A 20,986-nucleotide genomic window follows, 5' to 3' on the forward strand; every position below is an offset into this window, starting at 1 on the left:
CATGGGGGTCCTGGAGGAATTCTCTGTCTTCAGGTGAGGGCCTTTTTAGCGAAATCTTTGAGACCATGCCTCAGCGACTGCGGCCTGACAGTAGACAAGTAACATAAATCATCTGCTCTCCTCTCCATGCAGTTCGGCTGCACTGCCAGACAATGGAGACATGTTTCAGTTTGCATTCGGCCGCGATCCATTAGGGCTGCATTGTCCTGCCTTTCTGAGGCTGAGCCACGCATGAGGGTCACTTCATTTGACTTTATCCAAACATTGCACACTAGATGGGAAAAGGACACTGCTCTGTTCTTGTCAGAGAAGTTCCATAATGTAGTTACAGGCCAAGGTAGGAAGAAAACACTCCTTAAAATAGATACTGAAATTGCACCTGGCTTGGACCTACAGTTCTAGGGAAACTTAGCACTGGGGTCACCAGTCTTATCCACAAAGGGCCAGAGTGCCTGCTGGTTTTCGCTTTAATCATCCAATCAAGCAGAAGACTACCTGTTTCCACTTGTTTAATTAGTTAGTCTCAGTCTTCAAACAACTGATTAGTTATATGAGGTGAGCTCCTGCTTGGGTGGAATGAAAACGCGTAGCTACATCAATCTTACCCTTAAGAGTAAGAATGGTGATGACTGGTACATTATGTGGAGGTGCTACAATGGACCATCTATTCACTGCAAATATATCTTTGCATGTAAAATAATCCTAAATAACTTGACATATCAAAGAGTTTAGTTTTTAAGATTGTTGTAAAAATATCATTATTTTTTATTTATTGTATTTTTTAAGTACAATTTTAATAAAGCAAAATAAAGCAATAAATACAAATATTTGAAATGAAATAAATGAAAATATTAATAATAATAAATGAAATATTTGCAATTTACATTAATGGCATTTAGAAGATACTGCTTTTGACAGTTTCGCTGTCTACTCCAAAATATCCCTGGCTAGTGTGAATAGGCTACAAAGATACCTCTAAGCTTAGATACTGCCAAAAAGTCAGTATAGATACCTAGATACAAAAGACGCACAATACTCAACAGACACAACTAATGAGCACCAAGCTCTAGGCCAACCAAGACAGACAAGAGTTTTTAATAGGATCCTGATAAAGTATTTGATAAAGTATATTAGAAGCCATCCTATCTTACAATCTTATAAATCCTAATGAAAATGCAAGCCCACTATCAAATCTGTCTGCTACTATAATGCGATACTTGCACTTATCATTAATTTACTGAACATCAGTAAACAGTGACTAGAAATAAGCTAATTCCTTAAAATCCCAGCTATGTTACACTAAAGATTATCATTCTGTAACTACAGTCACTACACTGCAGATGAGCTGACTTACTCTTAAGGTATAGAGTTACTAGGTATAGGTGATAAATGTTTGCACCTTCTGGGGGGTCTTGGTATTATTACTGAGTAATATAATATTTTAATATTCGTACAACAGCCTTTCCAACTGGAAATATTGCATATATTAACTACACTCAGAATTTTTTAACTTACCAATATTGACTTTTTGTAGTGTTTCAGGTTTTTTACTGAAGCAGAAGGGGCTCTTCTATTACAGGGGAGCTAAGGCCTTTCTGCAAAGGGCTGGTGCAGCTGTAGATTTTAATTCCAAACAAGCCACAGAACACTTGACTCTGCGTAGACTCTCTGACACTTGTTTAATCATTTGGTTTCAGCCTTCAAACTATTGATCATGTGGGCCCCGGTTTATTCAACTGGCACCTTGCTGCCATTCAGGCTCTTCTAAGAACCCATCACTGAGTGCAAAGGCTTTTAAAGCCTGCCTGTACAGCTGTTTCTAGTACAAAGTGCTATAATGCTCTAATAAACGAATGTGCACTGACGGACATGCCTTGACTGTCACATGTTAAGTGTAATCATGCACCATACACATCAACAGGCAGGCGAAAAAAACATGCTCTTAGTGATTATTACAAATATTAAGATACATACAGCGCTGCTTGCAGAACCTTGATATCCATACAATTCCACACTCTGGATGACATAGGGTGGCATCATGCAGGATACAGAAAAGAGAATGGATCTCACATTTTACACATTTTTTTATGCTTCTTCTAGTAGTTAGATCTGATATAAAGGTACATTGTCATTACTGCTGTGGTTGGACATACATTCACATACATATACAGACATGGACATCAATGTCATGGCAATATTGGGCTTTCAGTGATTTCTCTGAACTGTTTTTTTCTAAGGTGAAAAAAAAAGTTACAAGAAAAGAAAAAAATGAAATTTGATACACAAATGGACACAAATTATACATACACCCCCTCATATTATTATTACGGGGTGCTGAAAGTCTTTTAACTTGCCGTGGCCTCTTAACTTCCTGTTAGTGATCATGATTGCCTACAGCTGGTAGTCTAAAGCTGAAGGTCCACAGAGCTCAGTGCAGATCTGAGAAGGATGATCACAGATTAACACAGGTCAGGAATGTCTCTTGGAGCCATTTCTAAACAACAGCAGATTCCAAGATCACTGCTTCAAAACAATTGGACATATGTGCAAGTTATTATTATGTGTAGGTATAACTGGAAGAAGACCCAAACTGTCACCCTCAGCTGAGGTTGAAATTGGTTTGGATGGTTAGGAACAATCCAAGAACCACCAAAGTACAGGCCTGCAAAGTGCTCATTGCTTAAACACCAGTGTAACCAAGGCTGCAGTCCAAAAACCAAAGTGGCAGAATCGTGTGCTGTTTTCAAACACTGACTGAATACTTAGGCAAAGTGTAGCGTTGAGTATTGTGTATCTAGGTATCCATACTGGGTAAATCTGGCTTCAGATATCTTTTGGATCCTAGATTAACAGTGAAGCACTTTTGTAAGTCGCTCTGGATAAGAGAGTCTGCTAAATGCCTTAAATGTAAATGTAACTGTAAAGCATGTTCACCAATTAACACTCCAAGGCTTATTATATACACTGAGGCGTATTACTCAGTAACTACAGGGAATTCTGTACAAACTGGTGGGGCTATCTTTTTTCACTGAAAGCCCATGTCCATGATAAGTATGTGAGTATGTGAATCTCCGAACACAGCTGTAAATACGAAATTCCATTTTATGTTAATTCTTCAGAAATGGATGCCTAAAATGCATTACATTTGTCCCATTCTAACTCCCCTATGTCTAACATGCATAATGTAAGTCTGATGCATATAAAGCTTATTATTCAAGAGGTGAGAGTTATTCATATCACTGAATGTCTTAACAGGAATAAACTGATATAAAATCAGATAACACAGCCTCAGTTACAGACACGTTTTTCTTACCAGCTGAGACGAGCTGTCCGGATCTCCACCTCGTTCTTTTTTGTCATTTTTCTTACGAAATATTTCCTCCAGCTAAACGGGAAGAGTTATCATTTTGACTTTGCGTACAGTCACACTGCGTTCATGATGTAAGTACAGACATGTGTTAAACAAACCGCAGGTGAAAAAAGGAAAACTCATACCACTGTAAACTCTCTTTTGTCCACCATTGCATTCCCGTCCGCGTCAAACATGTTGAACGCTATCCTAAAGCCTGCATGAGGCTCTAGACAATGAACGAACCAAAAAAACAAAAAGGACAATTAGAAGACTTGAAACGTCATGCTGTTTATAGACTACCATTCAGGGATCACTAGCCATTGTATTTTATAATCAATAATAATAAAATGATTATAAATAAACCAATTACATTTTAGCAATGGCACACCAAAGCGTTCCTAAGTATTTTAAGAATTTTGGGAACAACACAGCACTATAAAACATTAAGTTTATTGTCACTTGGTTCTGGAAGTTACAGCTTCCTCTTACAGCTCTGTTCATCAGTCTGGACACATTTTACATTTTACATTTCTTGTTTAATTATTTACATTTTATACATTCATCCACCACCAAAAGGGATTTATTTAACTGACTGGAAAACTGATTCCAAACACTGAAATGGTGATTCCAAACATTTGAACTAGGGATGCACAACTCATAATGTTTATGGCCAACTGTGATTTTGACTGTGCCATTCTTTAAAGGTGCCCTAGAATGGAAAACAGCATTTACCTTTGCATTATTGAATAAAGAGAGCTCAGTATATGAAAGTAACATACACTCTAAAAAATAAAAGTGCTGCAAAGGATTTCTTGAGCAATGCCGTAGAAGAACCACTTTTGGTTCCATAAAGACCCATTCCTGTAATAGAGATGTGAACCTTTAAACTGATAAAGAACTTTTGCATCAAGAGAACGTTTTTAGGGTCGTTTTTCACACTCACACATCTATATGACCGTAATATGGTTCCTTAAATTGGTTTGTAAAGTAATTCCTCTATGGCATCACTGTTGTGTTGTAGCACCTATATTTTTAAGAGTGTGAACTCTGAACCTCAAACATTTGGTTTCTTCATGAAGGATGAAAAAAATGAAGGAAAAAAACAGGGCTATAAAACAGGCTAATTCCAAAACTGTAAAGAGCACTGTCTTTAATCTCTTACAGACAGTACTACATACTAAACCTAGCCTTTCAACACCTAAACCTGTAAGAGGCAGCTGCTACACAGATCTGCCCAAATCGAAATAATTAACTGTCTGATTACTTGTTTAGAGCAAAAAAAATATATAAAATGGTTGAATCAGATGTGCAGCCCTACTTTGAATGGTAGTGTATATTGTACCCGACCTCGAATGCAAAAGCACAAGAACATAGAACCTGAACACATACTCACTTGTCAGAATGCAAAGAAGAAAGAGATACTCTGTATAGGAGATGATGCCTGAAAAACAGCACATAACGCACACTGCTTGACAGCTGAAACAAGACTTGCAAACTCTGATCCTAAACCCTGCCCTTAAAATCAAACAAACTATCATGTGTCGTTTAAAACTCCGCACTCCCCCCATTGATAACATCTAAAGGGATTCCCTTCTTAACTCCTTTCTGGTGTTCTTTCCACGCAAATAGAGACGCTAAAAGTCGAGTAATCAGGCCGGACACAAACCCAAACAAAACCAGCCCGAAGCGGCTGGCTCCTGGGCCAACCTCTGTTTGTTTTCCTAGGTGTAAAACATTCTCGAGTGATCTGTCACTGATTGCGGATGCCTGATGTGAGGTTCGTGTTCTTCTTTCAGGCCCGCTAGTCCTTTTGTTGTGCGAAAAGCGAGAAAAGGAAGAGCAACTGTCAGGATTCGGCCCAGGAGAGACTTAAGGAGAATTGTTGCAGCCACTGAAAGCATTCCCAAGCTTTTGTTTGCAGGCAAAGATAGTGACTTGAGCACAGATAGTTCAGGGTGACTGCTCTGAGTGTTGTGGGAAAATGACATCGGTATGCTTAGTGGAAAGGATAAAAGAAAACGCTCTGCATGCGCATGAATAACTACATCTAGACCCAGCGCTCAAAGCAGATTTGCAAGACTTTCAAAAGATGTATTTTAGGATCATATCTCTTCATGGAGACTCTTTGTAAGATTGTTAAAGATGGATTCAGGATGATATCTATTTGTGGAGACTCTTCATAAGACCCTAAAGGTAAATCTGGTGGTGTATCTCCTTATAGTGGTTTATATATGGCCACATTGCCCCTTTAAAAACAATGAGTTGACTCCCGCCACTGAGCTAGACAAACAACACATAAAAGAAACAAAGCAACATTAGCGTAGACGTAATCTGTTTGCGAAGGTAAAATGGTTTTGCAGCCCTCCCAGACAAGAAATCACACATCTGCAGTCTTGCAGAAAGAAACCGAGCCCATATGCTCAAGTAGGCCCTGTCAGGAACACAAAGATCCACAGACACAATTCACATAGAGTGTCAGTGTGAGAGCTGTAATCCAACGCCATTCTTAGTATTCATACTGTCCTCAGTGATGGGGGGCTGTCAGTGGGACAAGTCTCAACACTGCAGAGTTCAAACAGCTTTTCTTGTTGTCTGAAGCGAGGCTTTGTTCTATAGATCAACCCTCTTTCTTAAAAACCTAAGTGCACCTTCAGAATTGAACGGCTAAATTAAAAACTCCGGTTGCCGCACTGGCACTCACATGAGGCCACAGAAGACATGTAACATGGATAACACACTGTTGTGAGGCATAAAATTGCAACAGTGCACTTCAGACTGATTTTTGGCACCGGTCTTGCCACAGTGGTTGGAGCCACTCTTCCTAAAATTGTTCGGAAAGAACCATTTGTGTAACAGTAATAATGCTTAAGGTCCTTCTTTCTTGTTTTGGCTTTGATATGCAGTGACTATGATAATAGTGCTAACAGATTTCCATAAAGGAAACATCAGTCATTTTTAGGAGTGTACGAAAATATCCAATTATCTAAGTATTGCGATTCTCAAAAACACAGTACTGATTTTTATTGAATTGGTGGCAGACACTGGTTAATTTTGTGTTGTGTTTAAAACCCATACAGATTAATGAAAATCAAGTTTTTATACCTTTTTTTGACACATTTTTTATAATTTAATTAAAAATAGTTGCAATCTATTGTCTTGCTTACAGTATTGCAATATCTCTATGTATCGCATCAAACACAGTCCTAGTCATTTTCTATATAATGCAACGGCTACTTTTACAGTTTACTGAAAAAAAAAATGTATTAAAGATACTTAAGAAAAATGTGTGCATCATTATCACAAGAATAAATTCTATGACATATATTATGACTGCCAGAAGTAAGAAAACAATATACTGTCTTGCTCATAGTATTGCAATATATAAATTTCTCTTAAATACAATGGCTACTTTTACAGTTCACTGAAAAAAAATGCAGTAAATGTGCTTAAATGTAATTGAATAACTTTTAATGACTAGTGTAAATTCAAATGTGTGCATCATTGTCACATGAATAAATGATATTACATATATTATATTGCCAAGAAAACAGAAGTAAAATAATGCAATGTATTAATGTGGAAATAACCTACATATTTTAATTCAAACATTTCATTGCATCTGATTTTTCAGAGTTTAACACACAGAACTACTAAATGGCCATTACAAGTTTGAGTCCTATCTGAATTAGTGTTTGGCTGAGTGCTCCAATTACCACAGTGCCTCGTGGCAGGTAAGGGATTTTTGTCACCTTTATATCTGAGCCTCCCCCAGAGCAAAGTCACAGCTGTGATAGATTACAAGATAAGATAAGATATACAGCCAGCACACCAGATTATAACTGCTGTATGCAGAAGAGGTCCACTGTCCTGTGACTAACATTAGGGCTTGTGATTCTTGAAGCAAATCAAATGTGTGTTTGGTCTGTCCTTAAAATCATTGAAAATACTTTCTTTAAAGCTTTGATCTTTACATTTACCCCTCAGTATGTCTTAATATCAGATATATAAAATATATTAAGAAATGTTTGGTGGTTAAATTTTGATATTGAAAAATATATATGATCCCATAATTCCAGTGGCTTTTCGAGTATCATATCAACATACATTTTCTAAATGGTTCAGAACTACATCACTGTACAGCACTCTGACTAAGATCCTTAATTTGACAGTCCCTGGCAGTATGTTCTTCCAGGGTTCTTGGCATGATCCAAAGGTGCTTGCAAGGCGAAATCTGCCTGGATTTGCATCCTTACCCCTATTTCAGTACAGCAATTTCAAACCTTCAAGTGATCTACCCTGTGTTTCAACTCCTTCAATCACATTCTCACCATTCATCTTGTATAGCTTGCAGCTGAGCCCTTGACGGATCATGATAAGACTATTCTTTTTTTAAGATTCTACAACGTTCCAGATTCTCTGTGTGGTTTACTTCTACAGATGTTTTCATGCATTGCTCTGGATTCAAGTCTACAGCCAGATCAGCTCAAATGTGAATTTCTAAAGTTTAGTTAAGTCTCACCTTTCTCTCGCAAGTTTCGGAAAAACCTAGATGATCCTTTCCAAACTGGAGGAGTGTCTGAGAGCATCTTCTCTAAATCCTTAGAAAAAGACATAAATAAAAAACATAAATAAACATTTCTTACTGAAATGCACTATATGTCCAAAGGTTTGGGGACACCTTTTCTAATGAATGAATTCAGCTACTTTAAGCTGCACCCATTGCTGACAGAAGTATTGCCAATAGAATAGGACTCTCTGGAGCAGATAATACACATGAACCTACTGGCACCAAGCCTAATGCCAAGCATGGGATAGAGGGGTATAATAAAGTCCCCCCAGCATTGAGCTGTGGAGCAGTAAAACGGTGTTCTCTGAAATAAAGGTGGGTGCTCCATCCAGTACTTTTGGGATTAGTTGGGGATGAAGTTGGGTGGTGATCCTCCTACAGATCCTCACAGCAATGCTCCAAAGTGCCTTCCCTGGACAGTAGAGACAGTTACTCCAACAAAAGCAGGATAAACTCTTTTTTTAAAACCCTTGATTTAGGAATTTAGGAAGAAACAATGAATGAGCAGGTGTCCCAATACTTTTGTCCATATAGTACATTTGAACATAACATAACAAAATAAGAGCATTTTAAAGTACCTGTTTTGACAGGGATCTCCAAAACTTCTTTTCTAAAATAAAAAGGAAAGGTATTTGATTATAGGAATCATTTACATTACAGATAGGTGTGTGTGTGTGTATATACATATATACAGTGCCCTCCATAATTATTGGCACCCCTGGTTAAGATGTGTTCTTTAGCCTCTAATAAATTGAGTTTTTTTCTAAATAATATAGGACCACGATGGAAAAAAGAGTAAAATCCAACCTTTAACTCAAGTGAATTTATTCAGTAGGAAAAAAATCCCACATTAAGAAATAATTGTTTAACATCAAATCATGTGTGCCACAATTATTGGCACCCCTGATGTTAATACTTTGTACAACCCCCTTTTGCCAACAAAACAGCACCTAATCTTCTCTTATAATGTTTCACAAGATGGGAGAATACAGATAGAGGGATCTTTGACCATTCCTCTTTGCACAATCTCTCTAAATCATCCAGCGACCTGGGACCTCTCCTCTGCACTCTCCTCTTCAGCTCACCCCACAGGTTTTCAATGGGGTTGAGGTCTGGGGACTGAGATGGCCATGGGAGGAGCTTGATTCTGTGTGTGGTGAACCAGTTCTGTGTAGATTTGGCCATATGTTTTGCGTCATTATCTTGCTGAAAGACCCAGTGACGACCCATCTTCAGCTTTTGGGCAGAAGCCACCAGATTTTGTTTTAAAATGTCCTGGTATTTTAAAGCATTCATGATGCCATGCACCCTAACAAGGTTCCCAGGGCCTTTGGAAGAGAAACAGGCCCACAGCATCACTGATCCTCCCCCATATTTCACAGTGGGCATGAGGTGCTTTTCTGCATACTCAGCTCTTGTGTTACACCAGACCCACTTAGAGCATTTGTTGCCAAAAAGCTCTATCTTAGTTTCATCTGACCAAAGCACACGGTCCCAGTTGAAGTTCCAGTACTGCTTAGCAAACTCCAAACGTTTGCGTTTATGATTGTGAGTGAGAAAAGGTTTTTTCCGTGCATGCCTCCCAAACAGCTTGTTGGCATGCAGATAGCGCCTGATGGTTGTTTTGGAGACTTTGTGACCCCAAGAAGCTACTATTTGTTGCAATTCTGTAACACGCTTTGGAGACCTTTTTATTTCTCTCATCATCCTCCTCACTGTGCGTGGTGGCAAAATAAACTTGCGTCCTCGTCCAGGCTTGTTTACCACTGTTCCAGTTGTTTTAAACTTCTTAATAATTCCTCTGACAGTAGATATTGACAGGTGTAGGTGAGTGGCTATTTTCTTGTAGCCATTGCCTGACTTGTGGAGGTCAACACACATCTGCCTTACTTGAATGGTATGTTCCTTTGTCTTTCCCATGTTGAAGAGAAATGGCCTCTGTGTCACGTCATATTTATACCCCAGGGTAACAGGAAGTTGTGAATTACTAATTAAATGTTCCTACATACTCTGATCAACTTTGTAAACTACTGTAGAATTGACAGAAATACTTTAATTACATTTATTTCCTAAGAAATGTTAGGGGTGCCAATAATTGTGGAACAGGTAATTTTATGAAGAATAATTATTTCTTAGTCAGGGATTTTTTATTTCCCTTAAAATTCACTTGAGTTAAAGGTTGGATTTTACTCTTTTTTCCATCGTGGTCCTATATTATTAAGAAAAAAACTCAATTTATTAGAAGCTAAAGAACACATCTTAACCAGGGGTGCCAATAATTATGGAGGGCACTGTCTATATATATATATATATATATATATATATATATATATATATATATATATATATATATATATTGAATTGCATATTAACACAGTATGCTAATTTCAGTATAATGCATTTCTAGGTAACATTATCAAGACAGATTCAAAAAGATTCATAAAGCCTGTTAACAATGACAGCAATGCGCTGATCTTACTGTTTAATACTGTAAATGCAAGTTGCAAAGGAATGACAAGGCCGTGCTGCTGCGATAAGGCAGAGGGGTCATAAAATGCTTGACTGACTGAATGCATTCCTCCTCTCTCAGCAGTCTGACTAGAATCATGGAGCTGTTCTCCACAAACTGCAAAATCAGTAACAAGTCTGCTAAAAAAAACAGAGCTCTGTCCCTCAAAAATGCAGGTGCGCCTAAAAATGCTCACTGCTTTTCGCAGCACTTTGGCCATGAAAAACCAGCCTACAGCTCTGGCTTTTAAAATGGAATTCATGGAACCATTCGCAATCAGTCCATCCAAACAGCGTGAATAAATTAATAAAAAGAACGGAAAACATATTTTTGACATTTTAGTGCGCACACAAATACAAAACCAAACAAATCACAAGTTAATATATGACCCACATCTTATGTTTACATAATGAAATTTAATTATGCACAATTACGGCCTCTGGCCAGGCTTTCACAAACACACACACAGTTACAGCGCATTCAAAACTGACTTTATAGCCATGGCATAAAACCATAAATACCATTATGCCTTTTTGTTGAGCATACGCCATTAAAAATAATGTGCTTGAAGCAGTGATGCAACGTGTGCCCTTTATATTAGAGTTCACATTTTATCCCTTTCTAAACATTCCAGGAAGTTCACCTCTGAGCTAGCAGGTAACAGACACATAGAAGAAGTGTGCACCCAGGATCAGGACAACAGTGGCCACTTTATGAACATTTAAAGAGCCCAAAAGGAAAACCAACATTTTATTGGTAAAGAGTTTTATGTAGTGTGTAAACACTGTTAAAGGTTTAAAGCGTGCCATTCACTTCCCATACGCGGAAACTAATATATGGAAACTAATCTGAAAAGACTGTTTAAAATTCATTGTGTTTGTGATCTTACAGAAAAAACTATGTATTTGCATTTAGCTGTTTAAAAATGTTTGTTTCAATTGTGTTATAAGTGTTATACGCAGTGTTTAAGCTTGGACTATAATTTTGAATGAGCAACAATACAGGGCAGTCAAACAGAACAGTCTAATGACTTGTCAAAATTTCCATAACAGTAAAAATTCAAAATTCAAAAGTCAGTAGATAATGAACTGGTCTCCAAAAGGCATACAGTTTAAGATTAAGCATTCTTTTGTTAACATTTTATGCAAGATTTTTACCTTAGCTTGTTATTTAAGCTAATTAGCTTGTTAGGGCTATGGCTTGTTCATAAGCATCGTTAGGACAGCCAAGGATGGACATTTGAAAATGCTATAAATACTCAAAAAGGGATTCTTAATACAAAGTAGGCACAAACTTGGCAGGTTCAACACAAACTCCTGAGGATGGGAGGATGCTGTGCAGTAATTCTGCATTTGGAACAGCAGCGTGGTGCATAATGCATTCTGGAATATTTGTCTGTGCCATGTCTGCACAAGTCATCTCCTGATGCACCTCCTGTACTTGGCTAGGTGTGAACTTCTGGTTGGAGCTGTACTTGGGCTGTAACTGATGATGTTTCCTAAGTCCACAGGAACACAAGTACAGACAAGAACGCAGACTGAGAATCGACCTGACTCTTCAAACCTTGTCCCAACAATCAGCAGCCATGGACTCCTCAAAGCAGCTGTCGTTCCCTTAGTTTGTAATAAGAATAGGCATGAATAGGTAATATGATGTGTTTAGGGGGTTGCTAGAAAGGCAAATTAAAACCCCTGTTTGCATCCAAAAGATGATCTTGAGTAAGATTAAACAGAACCCGGGGTGTTGGTGGTGCACTGTTCTACTGTGCAGCGACCCCTGCAGTAAGTCTCTTTAAATAAATGAATTACAGAAAAAAGGATCTGCAGGCTAGATGCTTGCCAAAGGGAGTACTAAGCATGCAGGTGGCCAAATTATTGTCAAGAGTTCTCATTTTAGTCTGTTTTCTTTTTTGTTCTTTTAAAACTGTAGAAGAATAATATGCAAATCAGTTTTTTATGTTATGGGTTAGATACCTTTGAGTAAGGCCCTTAATCCTTTAATGCAGAAAGGCTTATTACACACTAAGGTGTATTACTCATTACAGGGACTTCTGTACAAACTGGTGGGGCAATTCTTTGATAATAGAAGTTTGTAATAACGCTTTTGGCCTACCAGTGGGCCTTAAAAGGCTGTTAGAGAGGCTAACCCTCTCTCTCTAGTATGTACGTGTGTGTTCATCGAGTGGATGGGTTTAAGGCAGAGGCTAAATTCGATGTCTAACACAAGTGGTGAATATGGTTGTTATATATATATATATATATATCGGTAATGTAAAATGAATTACAACTTGTCAATAAGTTGTAGCTTAATGGGAACTAATGATGTTTTCATTTTACTGTTCATTTTTCACTTGCCTTCATGTAAAAGCAAAATCTAGGTTCTGGAAACCCAATAAAAACAGCCTGGATAACAATTCACCATACAGAGTTTTAAAACTTCATGCCATATGCTGCACAAAATAAGGAATTATAAGTTTCTCTCAACTTTAGAAATGCAAAAAGAGAAAAGTCAAGACTTTCTGATATATAATGGTGATTAATGGTGCAGTGGAACTGCCAAGGAAGTGTAAACACTAGGTAGGGTGAGAATATCCTAGCAATAACCTTTCTCCCACTAACATAAAAATACCATCTTATCATACAATCACAGCTACATAGCAAGTCAATTCTATCATCCACACCTGTCTTGATGTTAAAGTCCACCATATACAACAGCAATCTTACAATTCTTCTTCACAGCTAAGATCCCGTAGACATCAAATGCATATTTGGTTATGGTTTTGCCGATTTTTGCAACAGAAATGGGGCATAAGTGTTATGCTGGTGGAGATGGCTATCTCCATGCAGGTGTTATGACTCCATTAGCAGTGACCAGTCATAGCTACCTTTAAAGCACTACTAGGTGGTTTGCTTGTATAAGTAAGGCTGTGGAACATCTAGGATATCATGTTAAATCTTTTCAGTCGATAGGCAACTACTTACAGAGCACCTGTTCTTTAGACTATACACTGCTAGTGCCGTTCCCAGTGCAGAGAGAATTTTGAATCAGTGCTTACTCTTTGGCTCACTCATGGTCACTGACTCAATGAAGTCCAGTGGTGTCATGTAAAGCTGTCCTTCGTACTCCACTGAACTGAAGAGTCGGAACCTGTGTTCGTGGGCTGACATTGTAATGTTCTCATCATCAATGCGGATCTTGGCCTGCAATCAAACACACAGATAAAATTGTTGACACTGAAAAATGAATCGTCAATGAATCGTAATTATTTAGGCGAACTTTTATTATTAAATTAAGAATAAAGGTGTCAACATGGTTATTTAAAATAATGTCATGGGCATTTTTGATTCCTTAAAGGGTTTTTTTAATAACAATTTTTGGTGATTTTTTTGCCTTAGAAACAGAAGTCCAGTGGCTCAGCAGTCTAATGCACAGGCACGAGCCATGCTGCTTTGCCATCAACAGCTAGAGTCCTAGAGAGCACAACTGGCCATGCTCTCATGGGGTGGGTAGATGGCGCTCTCTCTGCCCTCATCATGCAGAAAGTGATGTTAAGCACATTTACTGTGTAAATGGGGACACAGCGCTTTTCTCCAAGCATATCGGCTACCCAGTGATGCTGCATTGGCGGCAGCGTGAAAAGAGGCAGTGGATGGTTTTGCATGTACCGGAGGACATGCAGGATTTTTACCCTTCTAGTTTTGGGAACATTGCAACGAGAACTATGAAGAGGTGGGTTAACTGACAGCACCAAATTGGAAGAAAAAGGAAATACAATCGACAAGCGAAATGAAAGGAGGGGAAGTCCAAGCTCAGAGCAAATACTATGGTATTTCTTGCTCCTGGGCTCCCCCTACAGGAAGTGTAATTTGTGCTTTAAGCTATTCACTTTCAAGATAAGCTGAGAAATACAGAACCGTTGTGGAAAGTGAAAGAAGCATGTGGACTGACATTGTACAGTGAAATTACCAAATTTTACACTAATTTCACTTGGCTTATGCAGTGTTATGCAGTTATCCTAAGTTACATCCTGCAGTTAGCAGCATTTCAAGCCTGGAATAGCAACAACAGCGACACTATTCTCCCTATTACAGCCAGTGAAGCGGCATAATGATTTTAGTGGTTCACATCCACTGCTGAGAGATTTTCAGCTATTTTCACCCCAAATTGCTGGAATACTGATCTGTTTTTTAATGCATACATATCTTCAAATGCTAGTCCCTCCACATGACTGAGCACTCAAATGGCCACAAACATCGATATGAAGAGCCCAAGCTCACGAGGACAGAGTTGATGTCTTTCCCAGGTGGCAGGCAGCCAGGCCCACTGGGCACCAAGCAAACACCCTGGGAATGTGTGCCCCTGCTACTTATTACCCACATCAAATGTCAGCCTTGCTGCCAAGCTGCCGTGTCCCGTTACCTCAGGCCTGGATTCCTGCGTCTCAATCCACAAGTCAAGGTTACGTCCAATGCCCCCCCGCCCCTGTTCCGAGTTGATAAGGGAGCAAAGACAAAAAGGAACACAGTGTAAGGGAGGTTGCAAAGTGGACTGAGTCAATCCTGCATGGTTTAATGATCCAACAAACCGTTGAAGGTTTTCGGGGAAGAGTCCACTCAGATCACTGCTGTGCAAAATCCCAGAGAGATGTATGCCAAGAACATGACTAGGGTACAGTCTTGTCTTCTCGCGCAGAAAGGAGTGGACCAACTAAATCAGTGGACTGAATAAAGTGCATTTAGTGGTGCTGACTGGAAGCAGAGCCCATGCGACATAACTGTACTTTGATAGCCTCTGATAGCCAGTGTTTTAAGGTTTGAATTGATGCAAAATGTTGCTTTTGTTAATCTTAACTAAAATGTTGCTTTGCCTGGTTTAATTCTGAGTATTTATTAAGCGTTTATTAGTTAAACAGCTTCTTACCACACCAAGTACAGTATTTGTTGTGGAAATTGGTTTAATAGAAACAGTGCACACGTGTATATAGTATAAGTAGCTACAGTTGCACTCAAAATTATTCGAATCCATTGCAAATTAGGTTTATTATGAACATTTATAAACATTCAGGTGTTGGCAATAAACCAATCAAACAATAACAATTTAAAAATCCCAACCCAACCCGAGCTTCAGAAGTGCTTTCTCCAAATTCAATACAAAATGCCACTTTTAATGACGACTGCAGTCTGAGAAGAATTACTCTTCATCACTGCTTCATCACAAGCCTCTTTAGAACATAGTAAAGCACCCATTTGCTGTTATGGCTGTTATGGCTTCTAGCAGCGTTCCAGAGGAATCTAAGCTAATTCCTCATAGGCAGTGGCCTCCAGTTCACTAATGTTCTTGGGGTTGTGTGCTGCAACCACCTTCTTCAAATTCCTCCAAAGATGTTCTAGGGTGGGGGGTTTAAGTCAAGTAGCTGTGACAGCCACTCCAGAATTCAGGACTTCTTCTGAAACCCGGCCTTGGTGGACTTTGAGGTATGCTTGAGATAATTGCCCTGTTGGAAAGTCCAATGATGCCCAAGCTTCAGCTTCCTCACAGAAGGAATGACATTTTCTCCTTGGATTTCCATATACTTGATTGAATCCATCTTGCCATCCACTTGCAGATTTCCTGTGCCAAATGAAGGAAAGCAGCCCCAGAGCATCCCAAGCCACTGCCATGCTTCACTATAGGCAGTGCGTTCTTTTCAGTGTATGCTTTATTCTTCCTCCTCCAGACATACCACTGATCCATAGGCCCAAAAGGTTTTGAGTGAAAGACAGTGAGTGGGCCAATGCTGAATCTCAAAATGTCTGTGGAGCAATGAAACAACACTGGAACTTTTCGGGTATGTTTGGCTCATCAGAATGTCTGGTTTACTCGGATATGTTTTCGCTCTGTTTAATTTAATGTTTAAATATGAAGGTGTTGGCAAACTGAAGATATCAACCTGACAAACAGCTTAGCACAAACTGTTCTTAAACCATGCACCAAATCCTTGTGCCCAGGGCCAAAAAATAGCAAGCCTTTCTCAACTTCACAAATTGAAAGAGAGAAAGGCCAGGATGGCATTTGACACCATGCTGGAATTGAGCAAAGCAAGAGTAAACATCATTAGGTGGGATGGTGTGGCCTGAAGCTGTGCTTTCTCCGATGTCCTCCAAATCTGAGGTGCCAAATTCTGTAGTAATCATTAGCATTGCAACAGTAGCCTGGATTAATGGACACACTGCTGGGCCTAATAACATTAGCCTGATTCAAACAAAAGGGAAATGGTACATGGGCTGTACTTCTGAACCCCAAAATAATACTGATAGTCCCCCACGTATATTCGTAGCAAAAGAGAGTCTACATAGTTCTGGAAAATGGGTTTTCTGGCTTGTAACAATAATTTAATCTTGTTATTAACAGCTTATTTAAAGCACCACCTGTGTACATCAGACTTTCCATTTTAGTAAAACGTATTTTTAAGGGTGTATATTTCACCTTATTTACAAAAAGAAAATACACAATCTTATTCACAGGAATGAATAAACTTTCACTTTTACCAAGTCCATTAAAAAACACCAAACATGTAAATGCTGTGATACGTTTGGATACTCATATATTTTCAAATGACCCCCCCCCCCCATCCCCCCACGGTACTGCCTCCAGGTTTATTTTAGACTTGTGGGCACTTAACGCTGAGCACTGACCTACATATCAAGAATGATGTAGATTAATGAATAGAAACATTTCATTGACTATCTATCATCTATCAATCTATCAGGACTGACTACTTTCACCAGTTTGCATTTCAGAGAGTCAACACTCTAAGCTCAGTCTGCTGCTCTCTGGCAAACGCCAAGCCTCATAAACAATGTTCATTGTGCTTGTAGGCGACAATCACAATAATATTCAGTTCTGTTACTTCTACTGTATTCTACTGGAAGCAGCACTATATTTATTTACTGATTTAATATAATGGGATATGGGAGTGTGAGAAACCTTCACATAATGTACAAGGCCTATACTAGCTGAAGAGTTCTCCCTATAATCTTTGCATTTCAGGGAGGTTCTTTACACTATATACTGTCAGACAAAATACATTTTCTTTTATCAAGATACATACAACAAAAACACTACAATATGGTCCTTAAGGAGCAACTGGGTACCATAAGGATACACTACATACACGCTCCCAAGAGAAATGCACCTTTTCATAAACTAACTTATATAAGAAATATATATGGTGCAGTTATGTTCCTTCAATAAAGTCCTTATAACATACACTTGATGTTACCACCCCAGTGACAGTGTGGTATTTCTTCTGAGAGTGTCCACTCTTAGAAAAAGGGGTTGTATATACAGTACTGAAAGGGGCTTCTATGGCTCTAACTTTTTGTGCTATGTAAAACATTTCTGTTTAAAATAGGCATTAAAATAGTTATTTGAGCTGCCAGGTTCTAAACAGGGCTACTGCCTTTACTATCCCATTTTAATGGTGTACATGTCATTTACAAATCTGAGTCTCTGAAGAACCATGCACTGAATGTTTTTAGGGGGTAGAGGTGGTTCTTCTAAAGCACTGCGAAATAAAAAAAACCTTTGGCACCTTTATTTTTAAGAGAGTGATCTACTCGGAGGGGACGCATTTCACAAAAACCCAAGTCCGTTGTTTTTCAGCACCTCTCGCCAGTGGAGAGCGCCTAGAGGACCTATACCACTCGTCCTGAACGTCCTGTTCAATCCTACACACTCGACTCGATCATAAGCGAGTATGAAACATCAGTGTGGACTAACAGCAGCCTGTCGTTCACGCCCTGTTTAACCCTGTTATTTCACTGCCGTACCTTCTCTTTCGCTGCCACGGCTGGGAGTGATCTCACTAGCCCACAGTGTTGACCTATTCTGCCGCCCTGTTTCACGTCGTCCCGGGACAGCCAGAGCTCATACGCCGCTATTCCTCCCAAAGCGAGACCCAGACCAGTCCCGGCCCGTTTCAGCGAGCGGGTGCTGGTCGAACGGATTCCTGCTCCGTTCGTGTAAGCGGTATATTTACGCCCCACTGAGAGGAACCGACGCAGGGACGCCATCATGGCAGTTGACAGAGCGGCTCGCTCAGTCCTCGCGAGATGTAACGTTACACGCAGCCTCGTGCACGCGGCTCAGCTCTCATCGAGGCATGTAAACAACTCACTCGCTTTTTACTCGCTTTGGAGTGATTACAGGACTGGGGTGCAATTTTGTCAGTGTAGCTCTTAAAAATAAACAGTATTTATGTTAACAGAGGTGGAAATAAGAGGGTAGCATAAAATGAGCAAAAATACAAAATGGGGTTGCTAAGGGTTAATGTCTTAAGGACTTTCTACTGATTATTATTATTATTATTATTATTATTATTATTACTATTATCATTTACTTAAATCAAGAAAAAAAAATCATACCTTTAATGAGTTTCTTAAATAAGTCTACACTCCCCAAGTACTTAAGAACTCCAGTACACCATCCAGTTATCTAGTCAGCCAATCGTGTGGCAGAACTGCAATGTATAAAAGTTTGCAGATATAGGCCAACAGCTTCAGATAATGTTCACATAAACTATCAGAATGGGGGGGGGGGGGGGGGGGGTCTCCATTTCTGTCAGCCAAGGACAGAAAGCTGAGGCTGCAGTGGGTACACCAAAACTGGACAGTTGGAGACTGGGAAACGTAGCCTGGTCTGACACAATGCCTTTATTTAGAGTATAAATGACTTTCAAAGTGACCTTGTCCGTCAATATCACTGTGAATAAATAATAAAAAGAAAATTACTTTTCCTTTTTTGTAATCTACAGGAAAACCATGATATAATATCCTCTTGATCAATGTTCCACAGAGTTTCACAGAGGTGAGCATGTCTAGGTGACAGGACTTGACGCTACTACTCTTTCTCATTTTCTACAATAAATGGCTCATGAAAAGGCATATTTCAAGCACCAGATGCTAAATGGATTCAGTTATGGATGCAGGATCAGTTTGTCTGTAACATTTAAAGCAACATTATGTGGCATTTGTATCTTAACTTAACAGCTTTGAAATCATTGTAATAAAGAGAATAGAGTTAAGTGATCATCCTGTTGCTGCAACTCCGAGCTCGGCCCTCGGTATGTAACTTTGGAGAAGAGGGCAGGATAACGTTTAAGAGAAGTGCTTAATGCTCAAATTAGTGTCAAATTAGTAAGTCCTGTAATATTACCATGGTGCATCAGTCCACATGCTTCTTTCACTTTCAGTGACGGTTCTGTATTTCTAAGCAGTCCAGAAAAATATGTCCTTTAGTGGTGGCCCAAAGCATGAATTACAATTCCCAACTGTAGGGGGAGCCCAGGAGCAAGAAATGTCCATTTTCCATAGTATTGCTTTAACTGCTACAGACGTCTGGTTGATCTCCACCACTGTAAGCAATTCTGACATCATACGTATTCTTAATTTCTTTTTAGAGTAGAGTAGCTGTAAAATGATACTCTACTCTAAAAAAAATTAAGAATACGTATGGAGTCAGAATTGCTTACAGTGGTGGAGATGCATTCAGATCTAGTTTATCTTTATTATGCTTTATTATTCAACTATACAGACATTTTGGTGGAATTCTACATTAGTATCACTAGTGGCTATGCTAAAACTAATGCCATTGCTACAAGTGAACTGTAAATAAAATAAATAAATAAATACAGCGATAAGCTTTTTTTGGAAGAAATAGCATTTTGCTGGTTGGGGACTCCACAATGCCTCCATTATATCTAAATCTTTATATTTCAATACATTTGTGGAGTTCCACTGACCGCTTTATTATTGTAGCTAAAGCTGTTACACCAACATCCTCCAAAAAAAGCTTCTATATAAAAACTAGTAGTATATACTATAGGGATGTTACAACTCAAGAAACTCATATTTAACCCTTTAGACATTGTAGTCCCCATTTCTTCACTTTCAAAACTACATTACTGTCGGAATTAACAACAGTTTCGTAGGTCCTAAAATACAACCCTGTGGGACTCCACTAGATATGATCATTCAAACGGTTGCAGAAGAAAATCACAGTAGTTTCTGCACAAGGATTAATAACTGAATAATAATTCCAGGGTTTAAGAGGTTAATGAACCAGTTTCTGGAGGTAACCTTTGAATATTTGATCAGTTTATCCTTCAATATACTTTCAAAAAAATGTTCTCCATCATCTCGAGGTCGATGCCCATGACCAAACAGCACACGCTCGCGCACTTAAGGCAGGTCTGACCCGCTAGTCCCCGCCCACCGCTCGCGCTTTGCACCTGCCTCGGCTTCTAGCACTCACAGCACACACCACTTCCCTCAGTCTCACATACATTCACACTGACACACACACACACACACACGCCTTACCTGATCGTGCGAAACCAGGGCTGCTGTGAGTTACGCTTTGGATCTCTCTCTCTCTCTCTCTCTCTCTCTCTCTCTCTCTCTATCTCTCTCTCTCTCTAACACACACGCACTACAGCTCATCTCGCAGCTCACGCACACAACCGTTCTCCTCTTTGCTCTCTGGCACACACACGCACACACACACACGCACACACGCA

General features: G+C 39.2%; 1 protein-coding gene across 5 annotated transcripts in view; it reads right to left on the minus strand.

Moving 5' to 3' along the window:
* The window catches only part of micu3b (mitochondrial calcium uptake family, member 3b), a 33,847-nt gene extending 12,997 nt beyond the window's left edge, over nucleotides 1–20,850 (minus strand). For 2 of the 5 annotated variants that reach the window (XM_072663028.1, XM_072663026.1), the window contains exons 1-8: nucleotides 18,240–18,484; nucleotides 14,848–14,910; nucleotides 13,484–13,628; nucleotides 8,498–8,529; nucleotides 7,872–7,950; nucleotides 4,746–4,793; nucleotides 3,496–3,578; nucleotides 3,314–3,385 (exon numbers count right to left, since the gene is read on the minus strand). In XM_072663028.1, coding sequence (XP_072519129.1) covers nucleotides 3,314–3,385; nucleotides 3,496–3,578; nucleotides 4,746–4,793; nucleotides 7,872–7,950; nucleotides 8,498–8,529; nucleotides 13,484–13,628; nucleotides 14,848–14,910; nucleotides 18,240–18,482 — 765 coding nt within the window. In that variant the 5' untranslated portion in view covers nucleotides 18,483–18,484. Of the gene's footprint in view, nucleotides 1–1,974; nucleotides 2,017–3,313; nucleotides 3,386–3,495; nucleotides 3,579–4,745; nucleotides 4,794–7,871; nucleotides 7,951–8,497; nucleotides 8,530–13,483; nucleotides 13,629–14,847; nucleotides 14,911–18,239; nucleotides 18,486–20,789 lie in introns of those variants that run through there. The other 3 variants (XM_072663025.1, XM_072663029.1, XM_072663027.1) reach the window with 3 other exon arrangements.
* Between the last annotated feature and the right edge of the window lie 136 nt (nucleotides 20,851–20,986).

This window comes from Salminus brasiliensis, chromosome 19, assembly GCF_030463535.1.
Source record: "Salminus brasiliensis chromosome 19, fSalBra1.hap2, whole genome shotgun sequence".
NCBI lineage: Eukaryota > Metazoa > Chordata > Actinopteri > Characiformes > Bryconidae > Salminus > Salminus brasiliensis.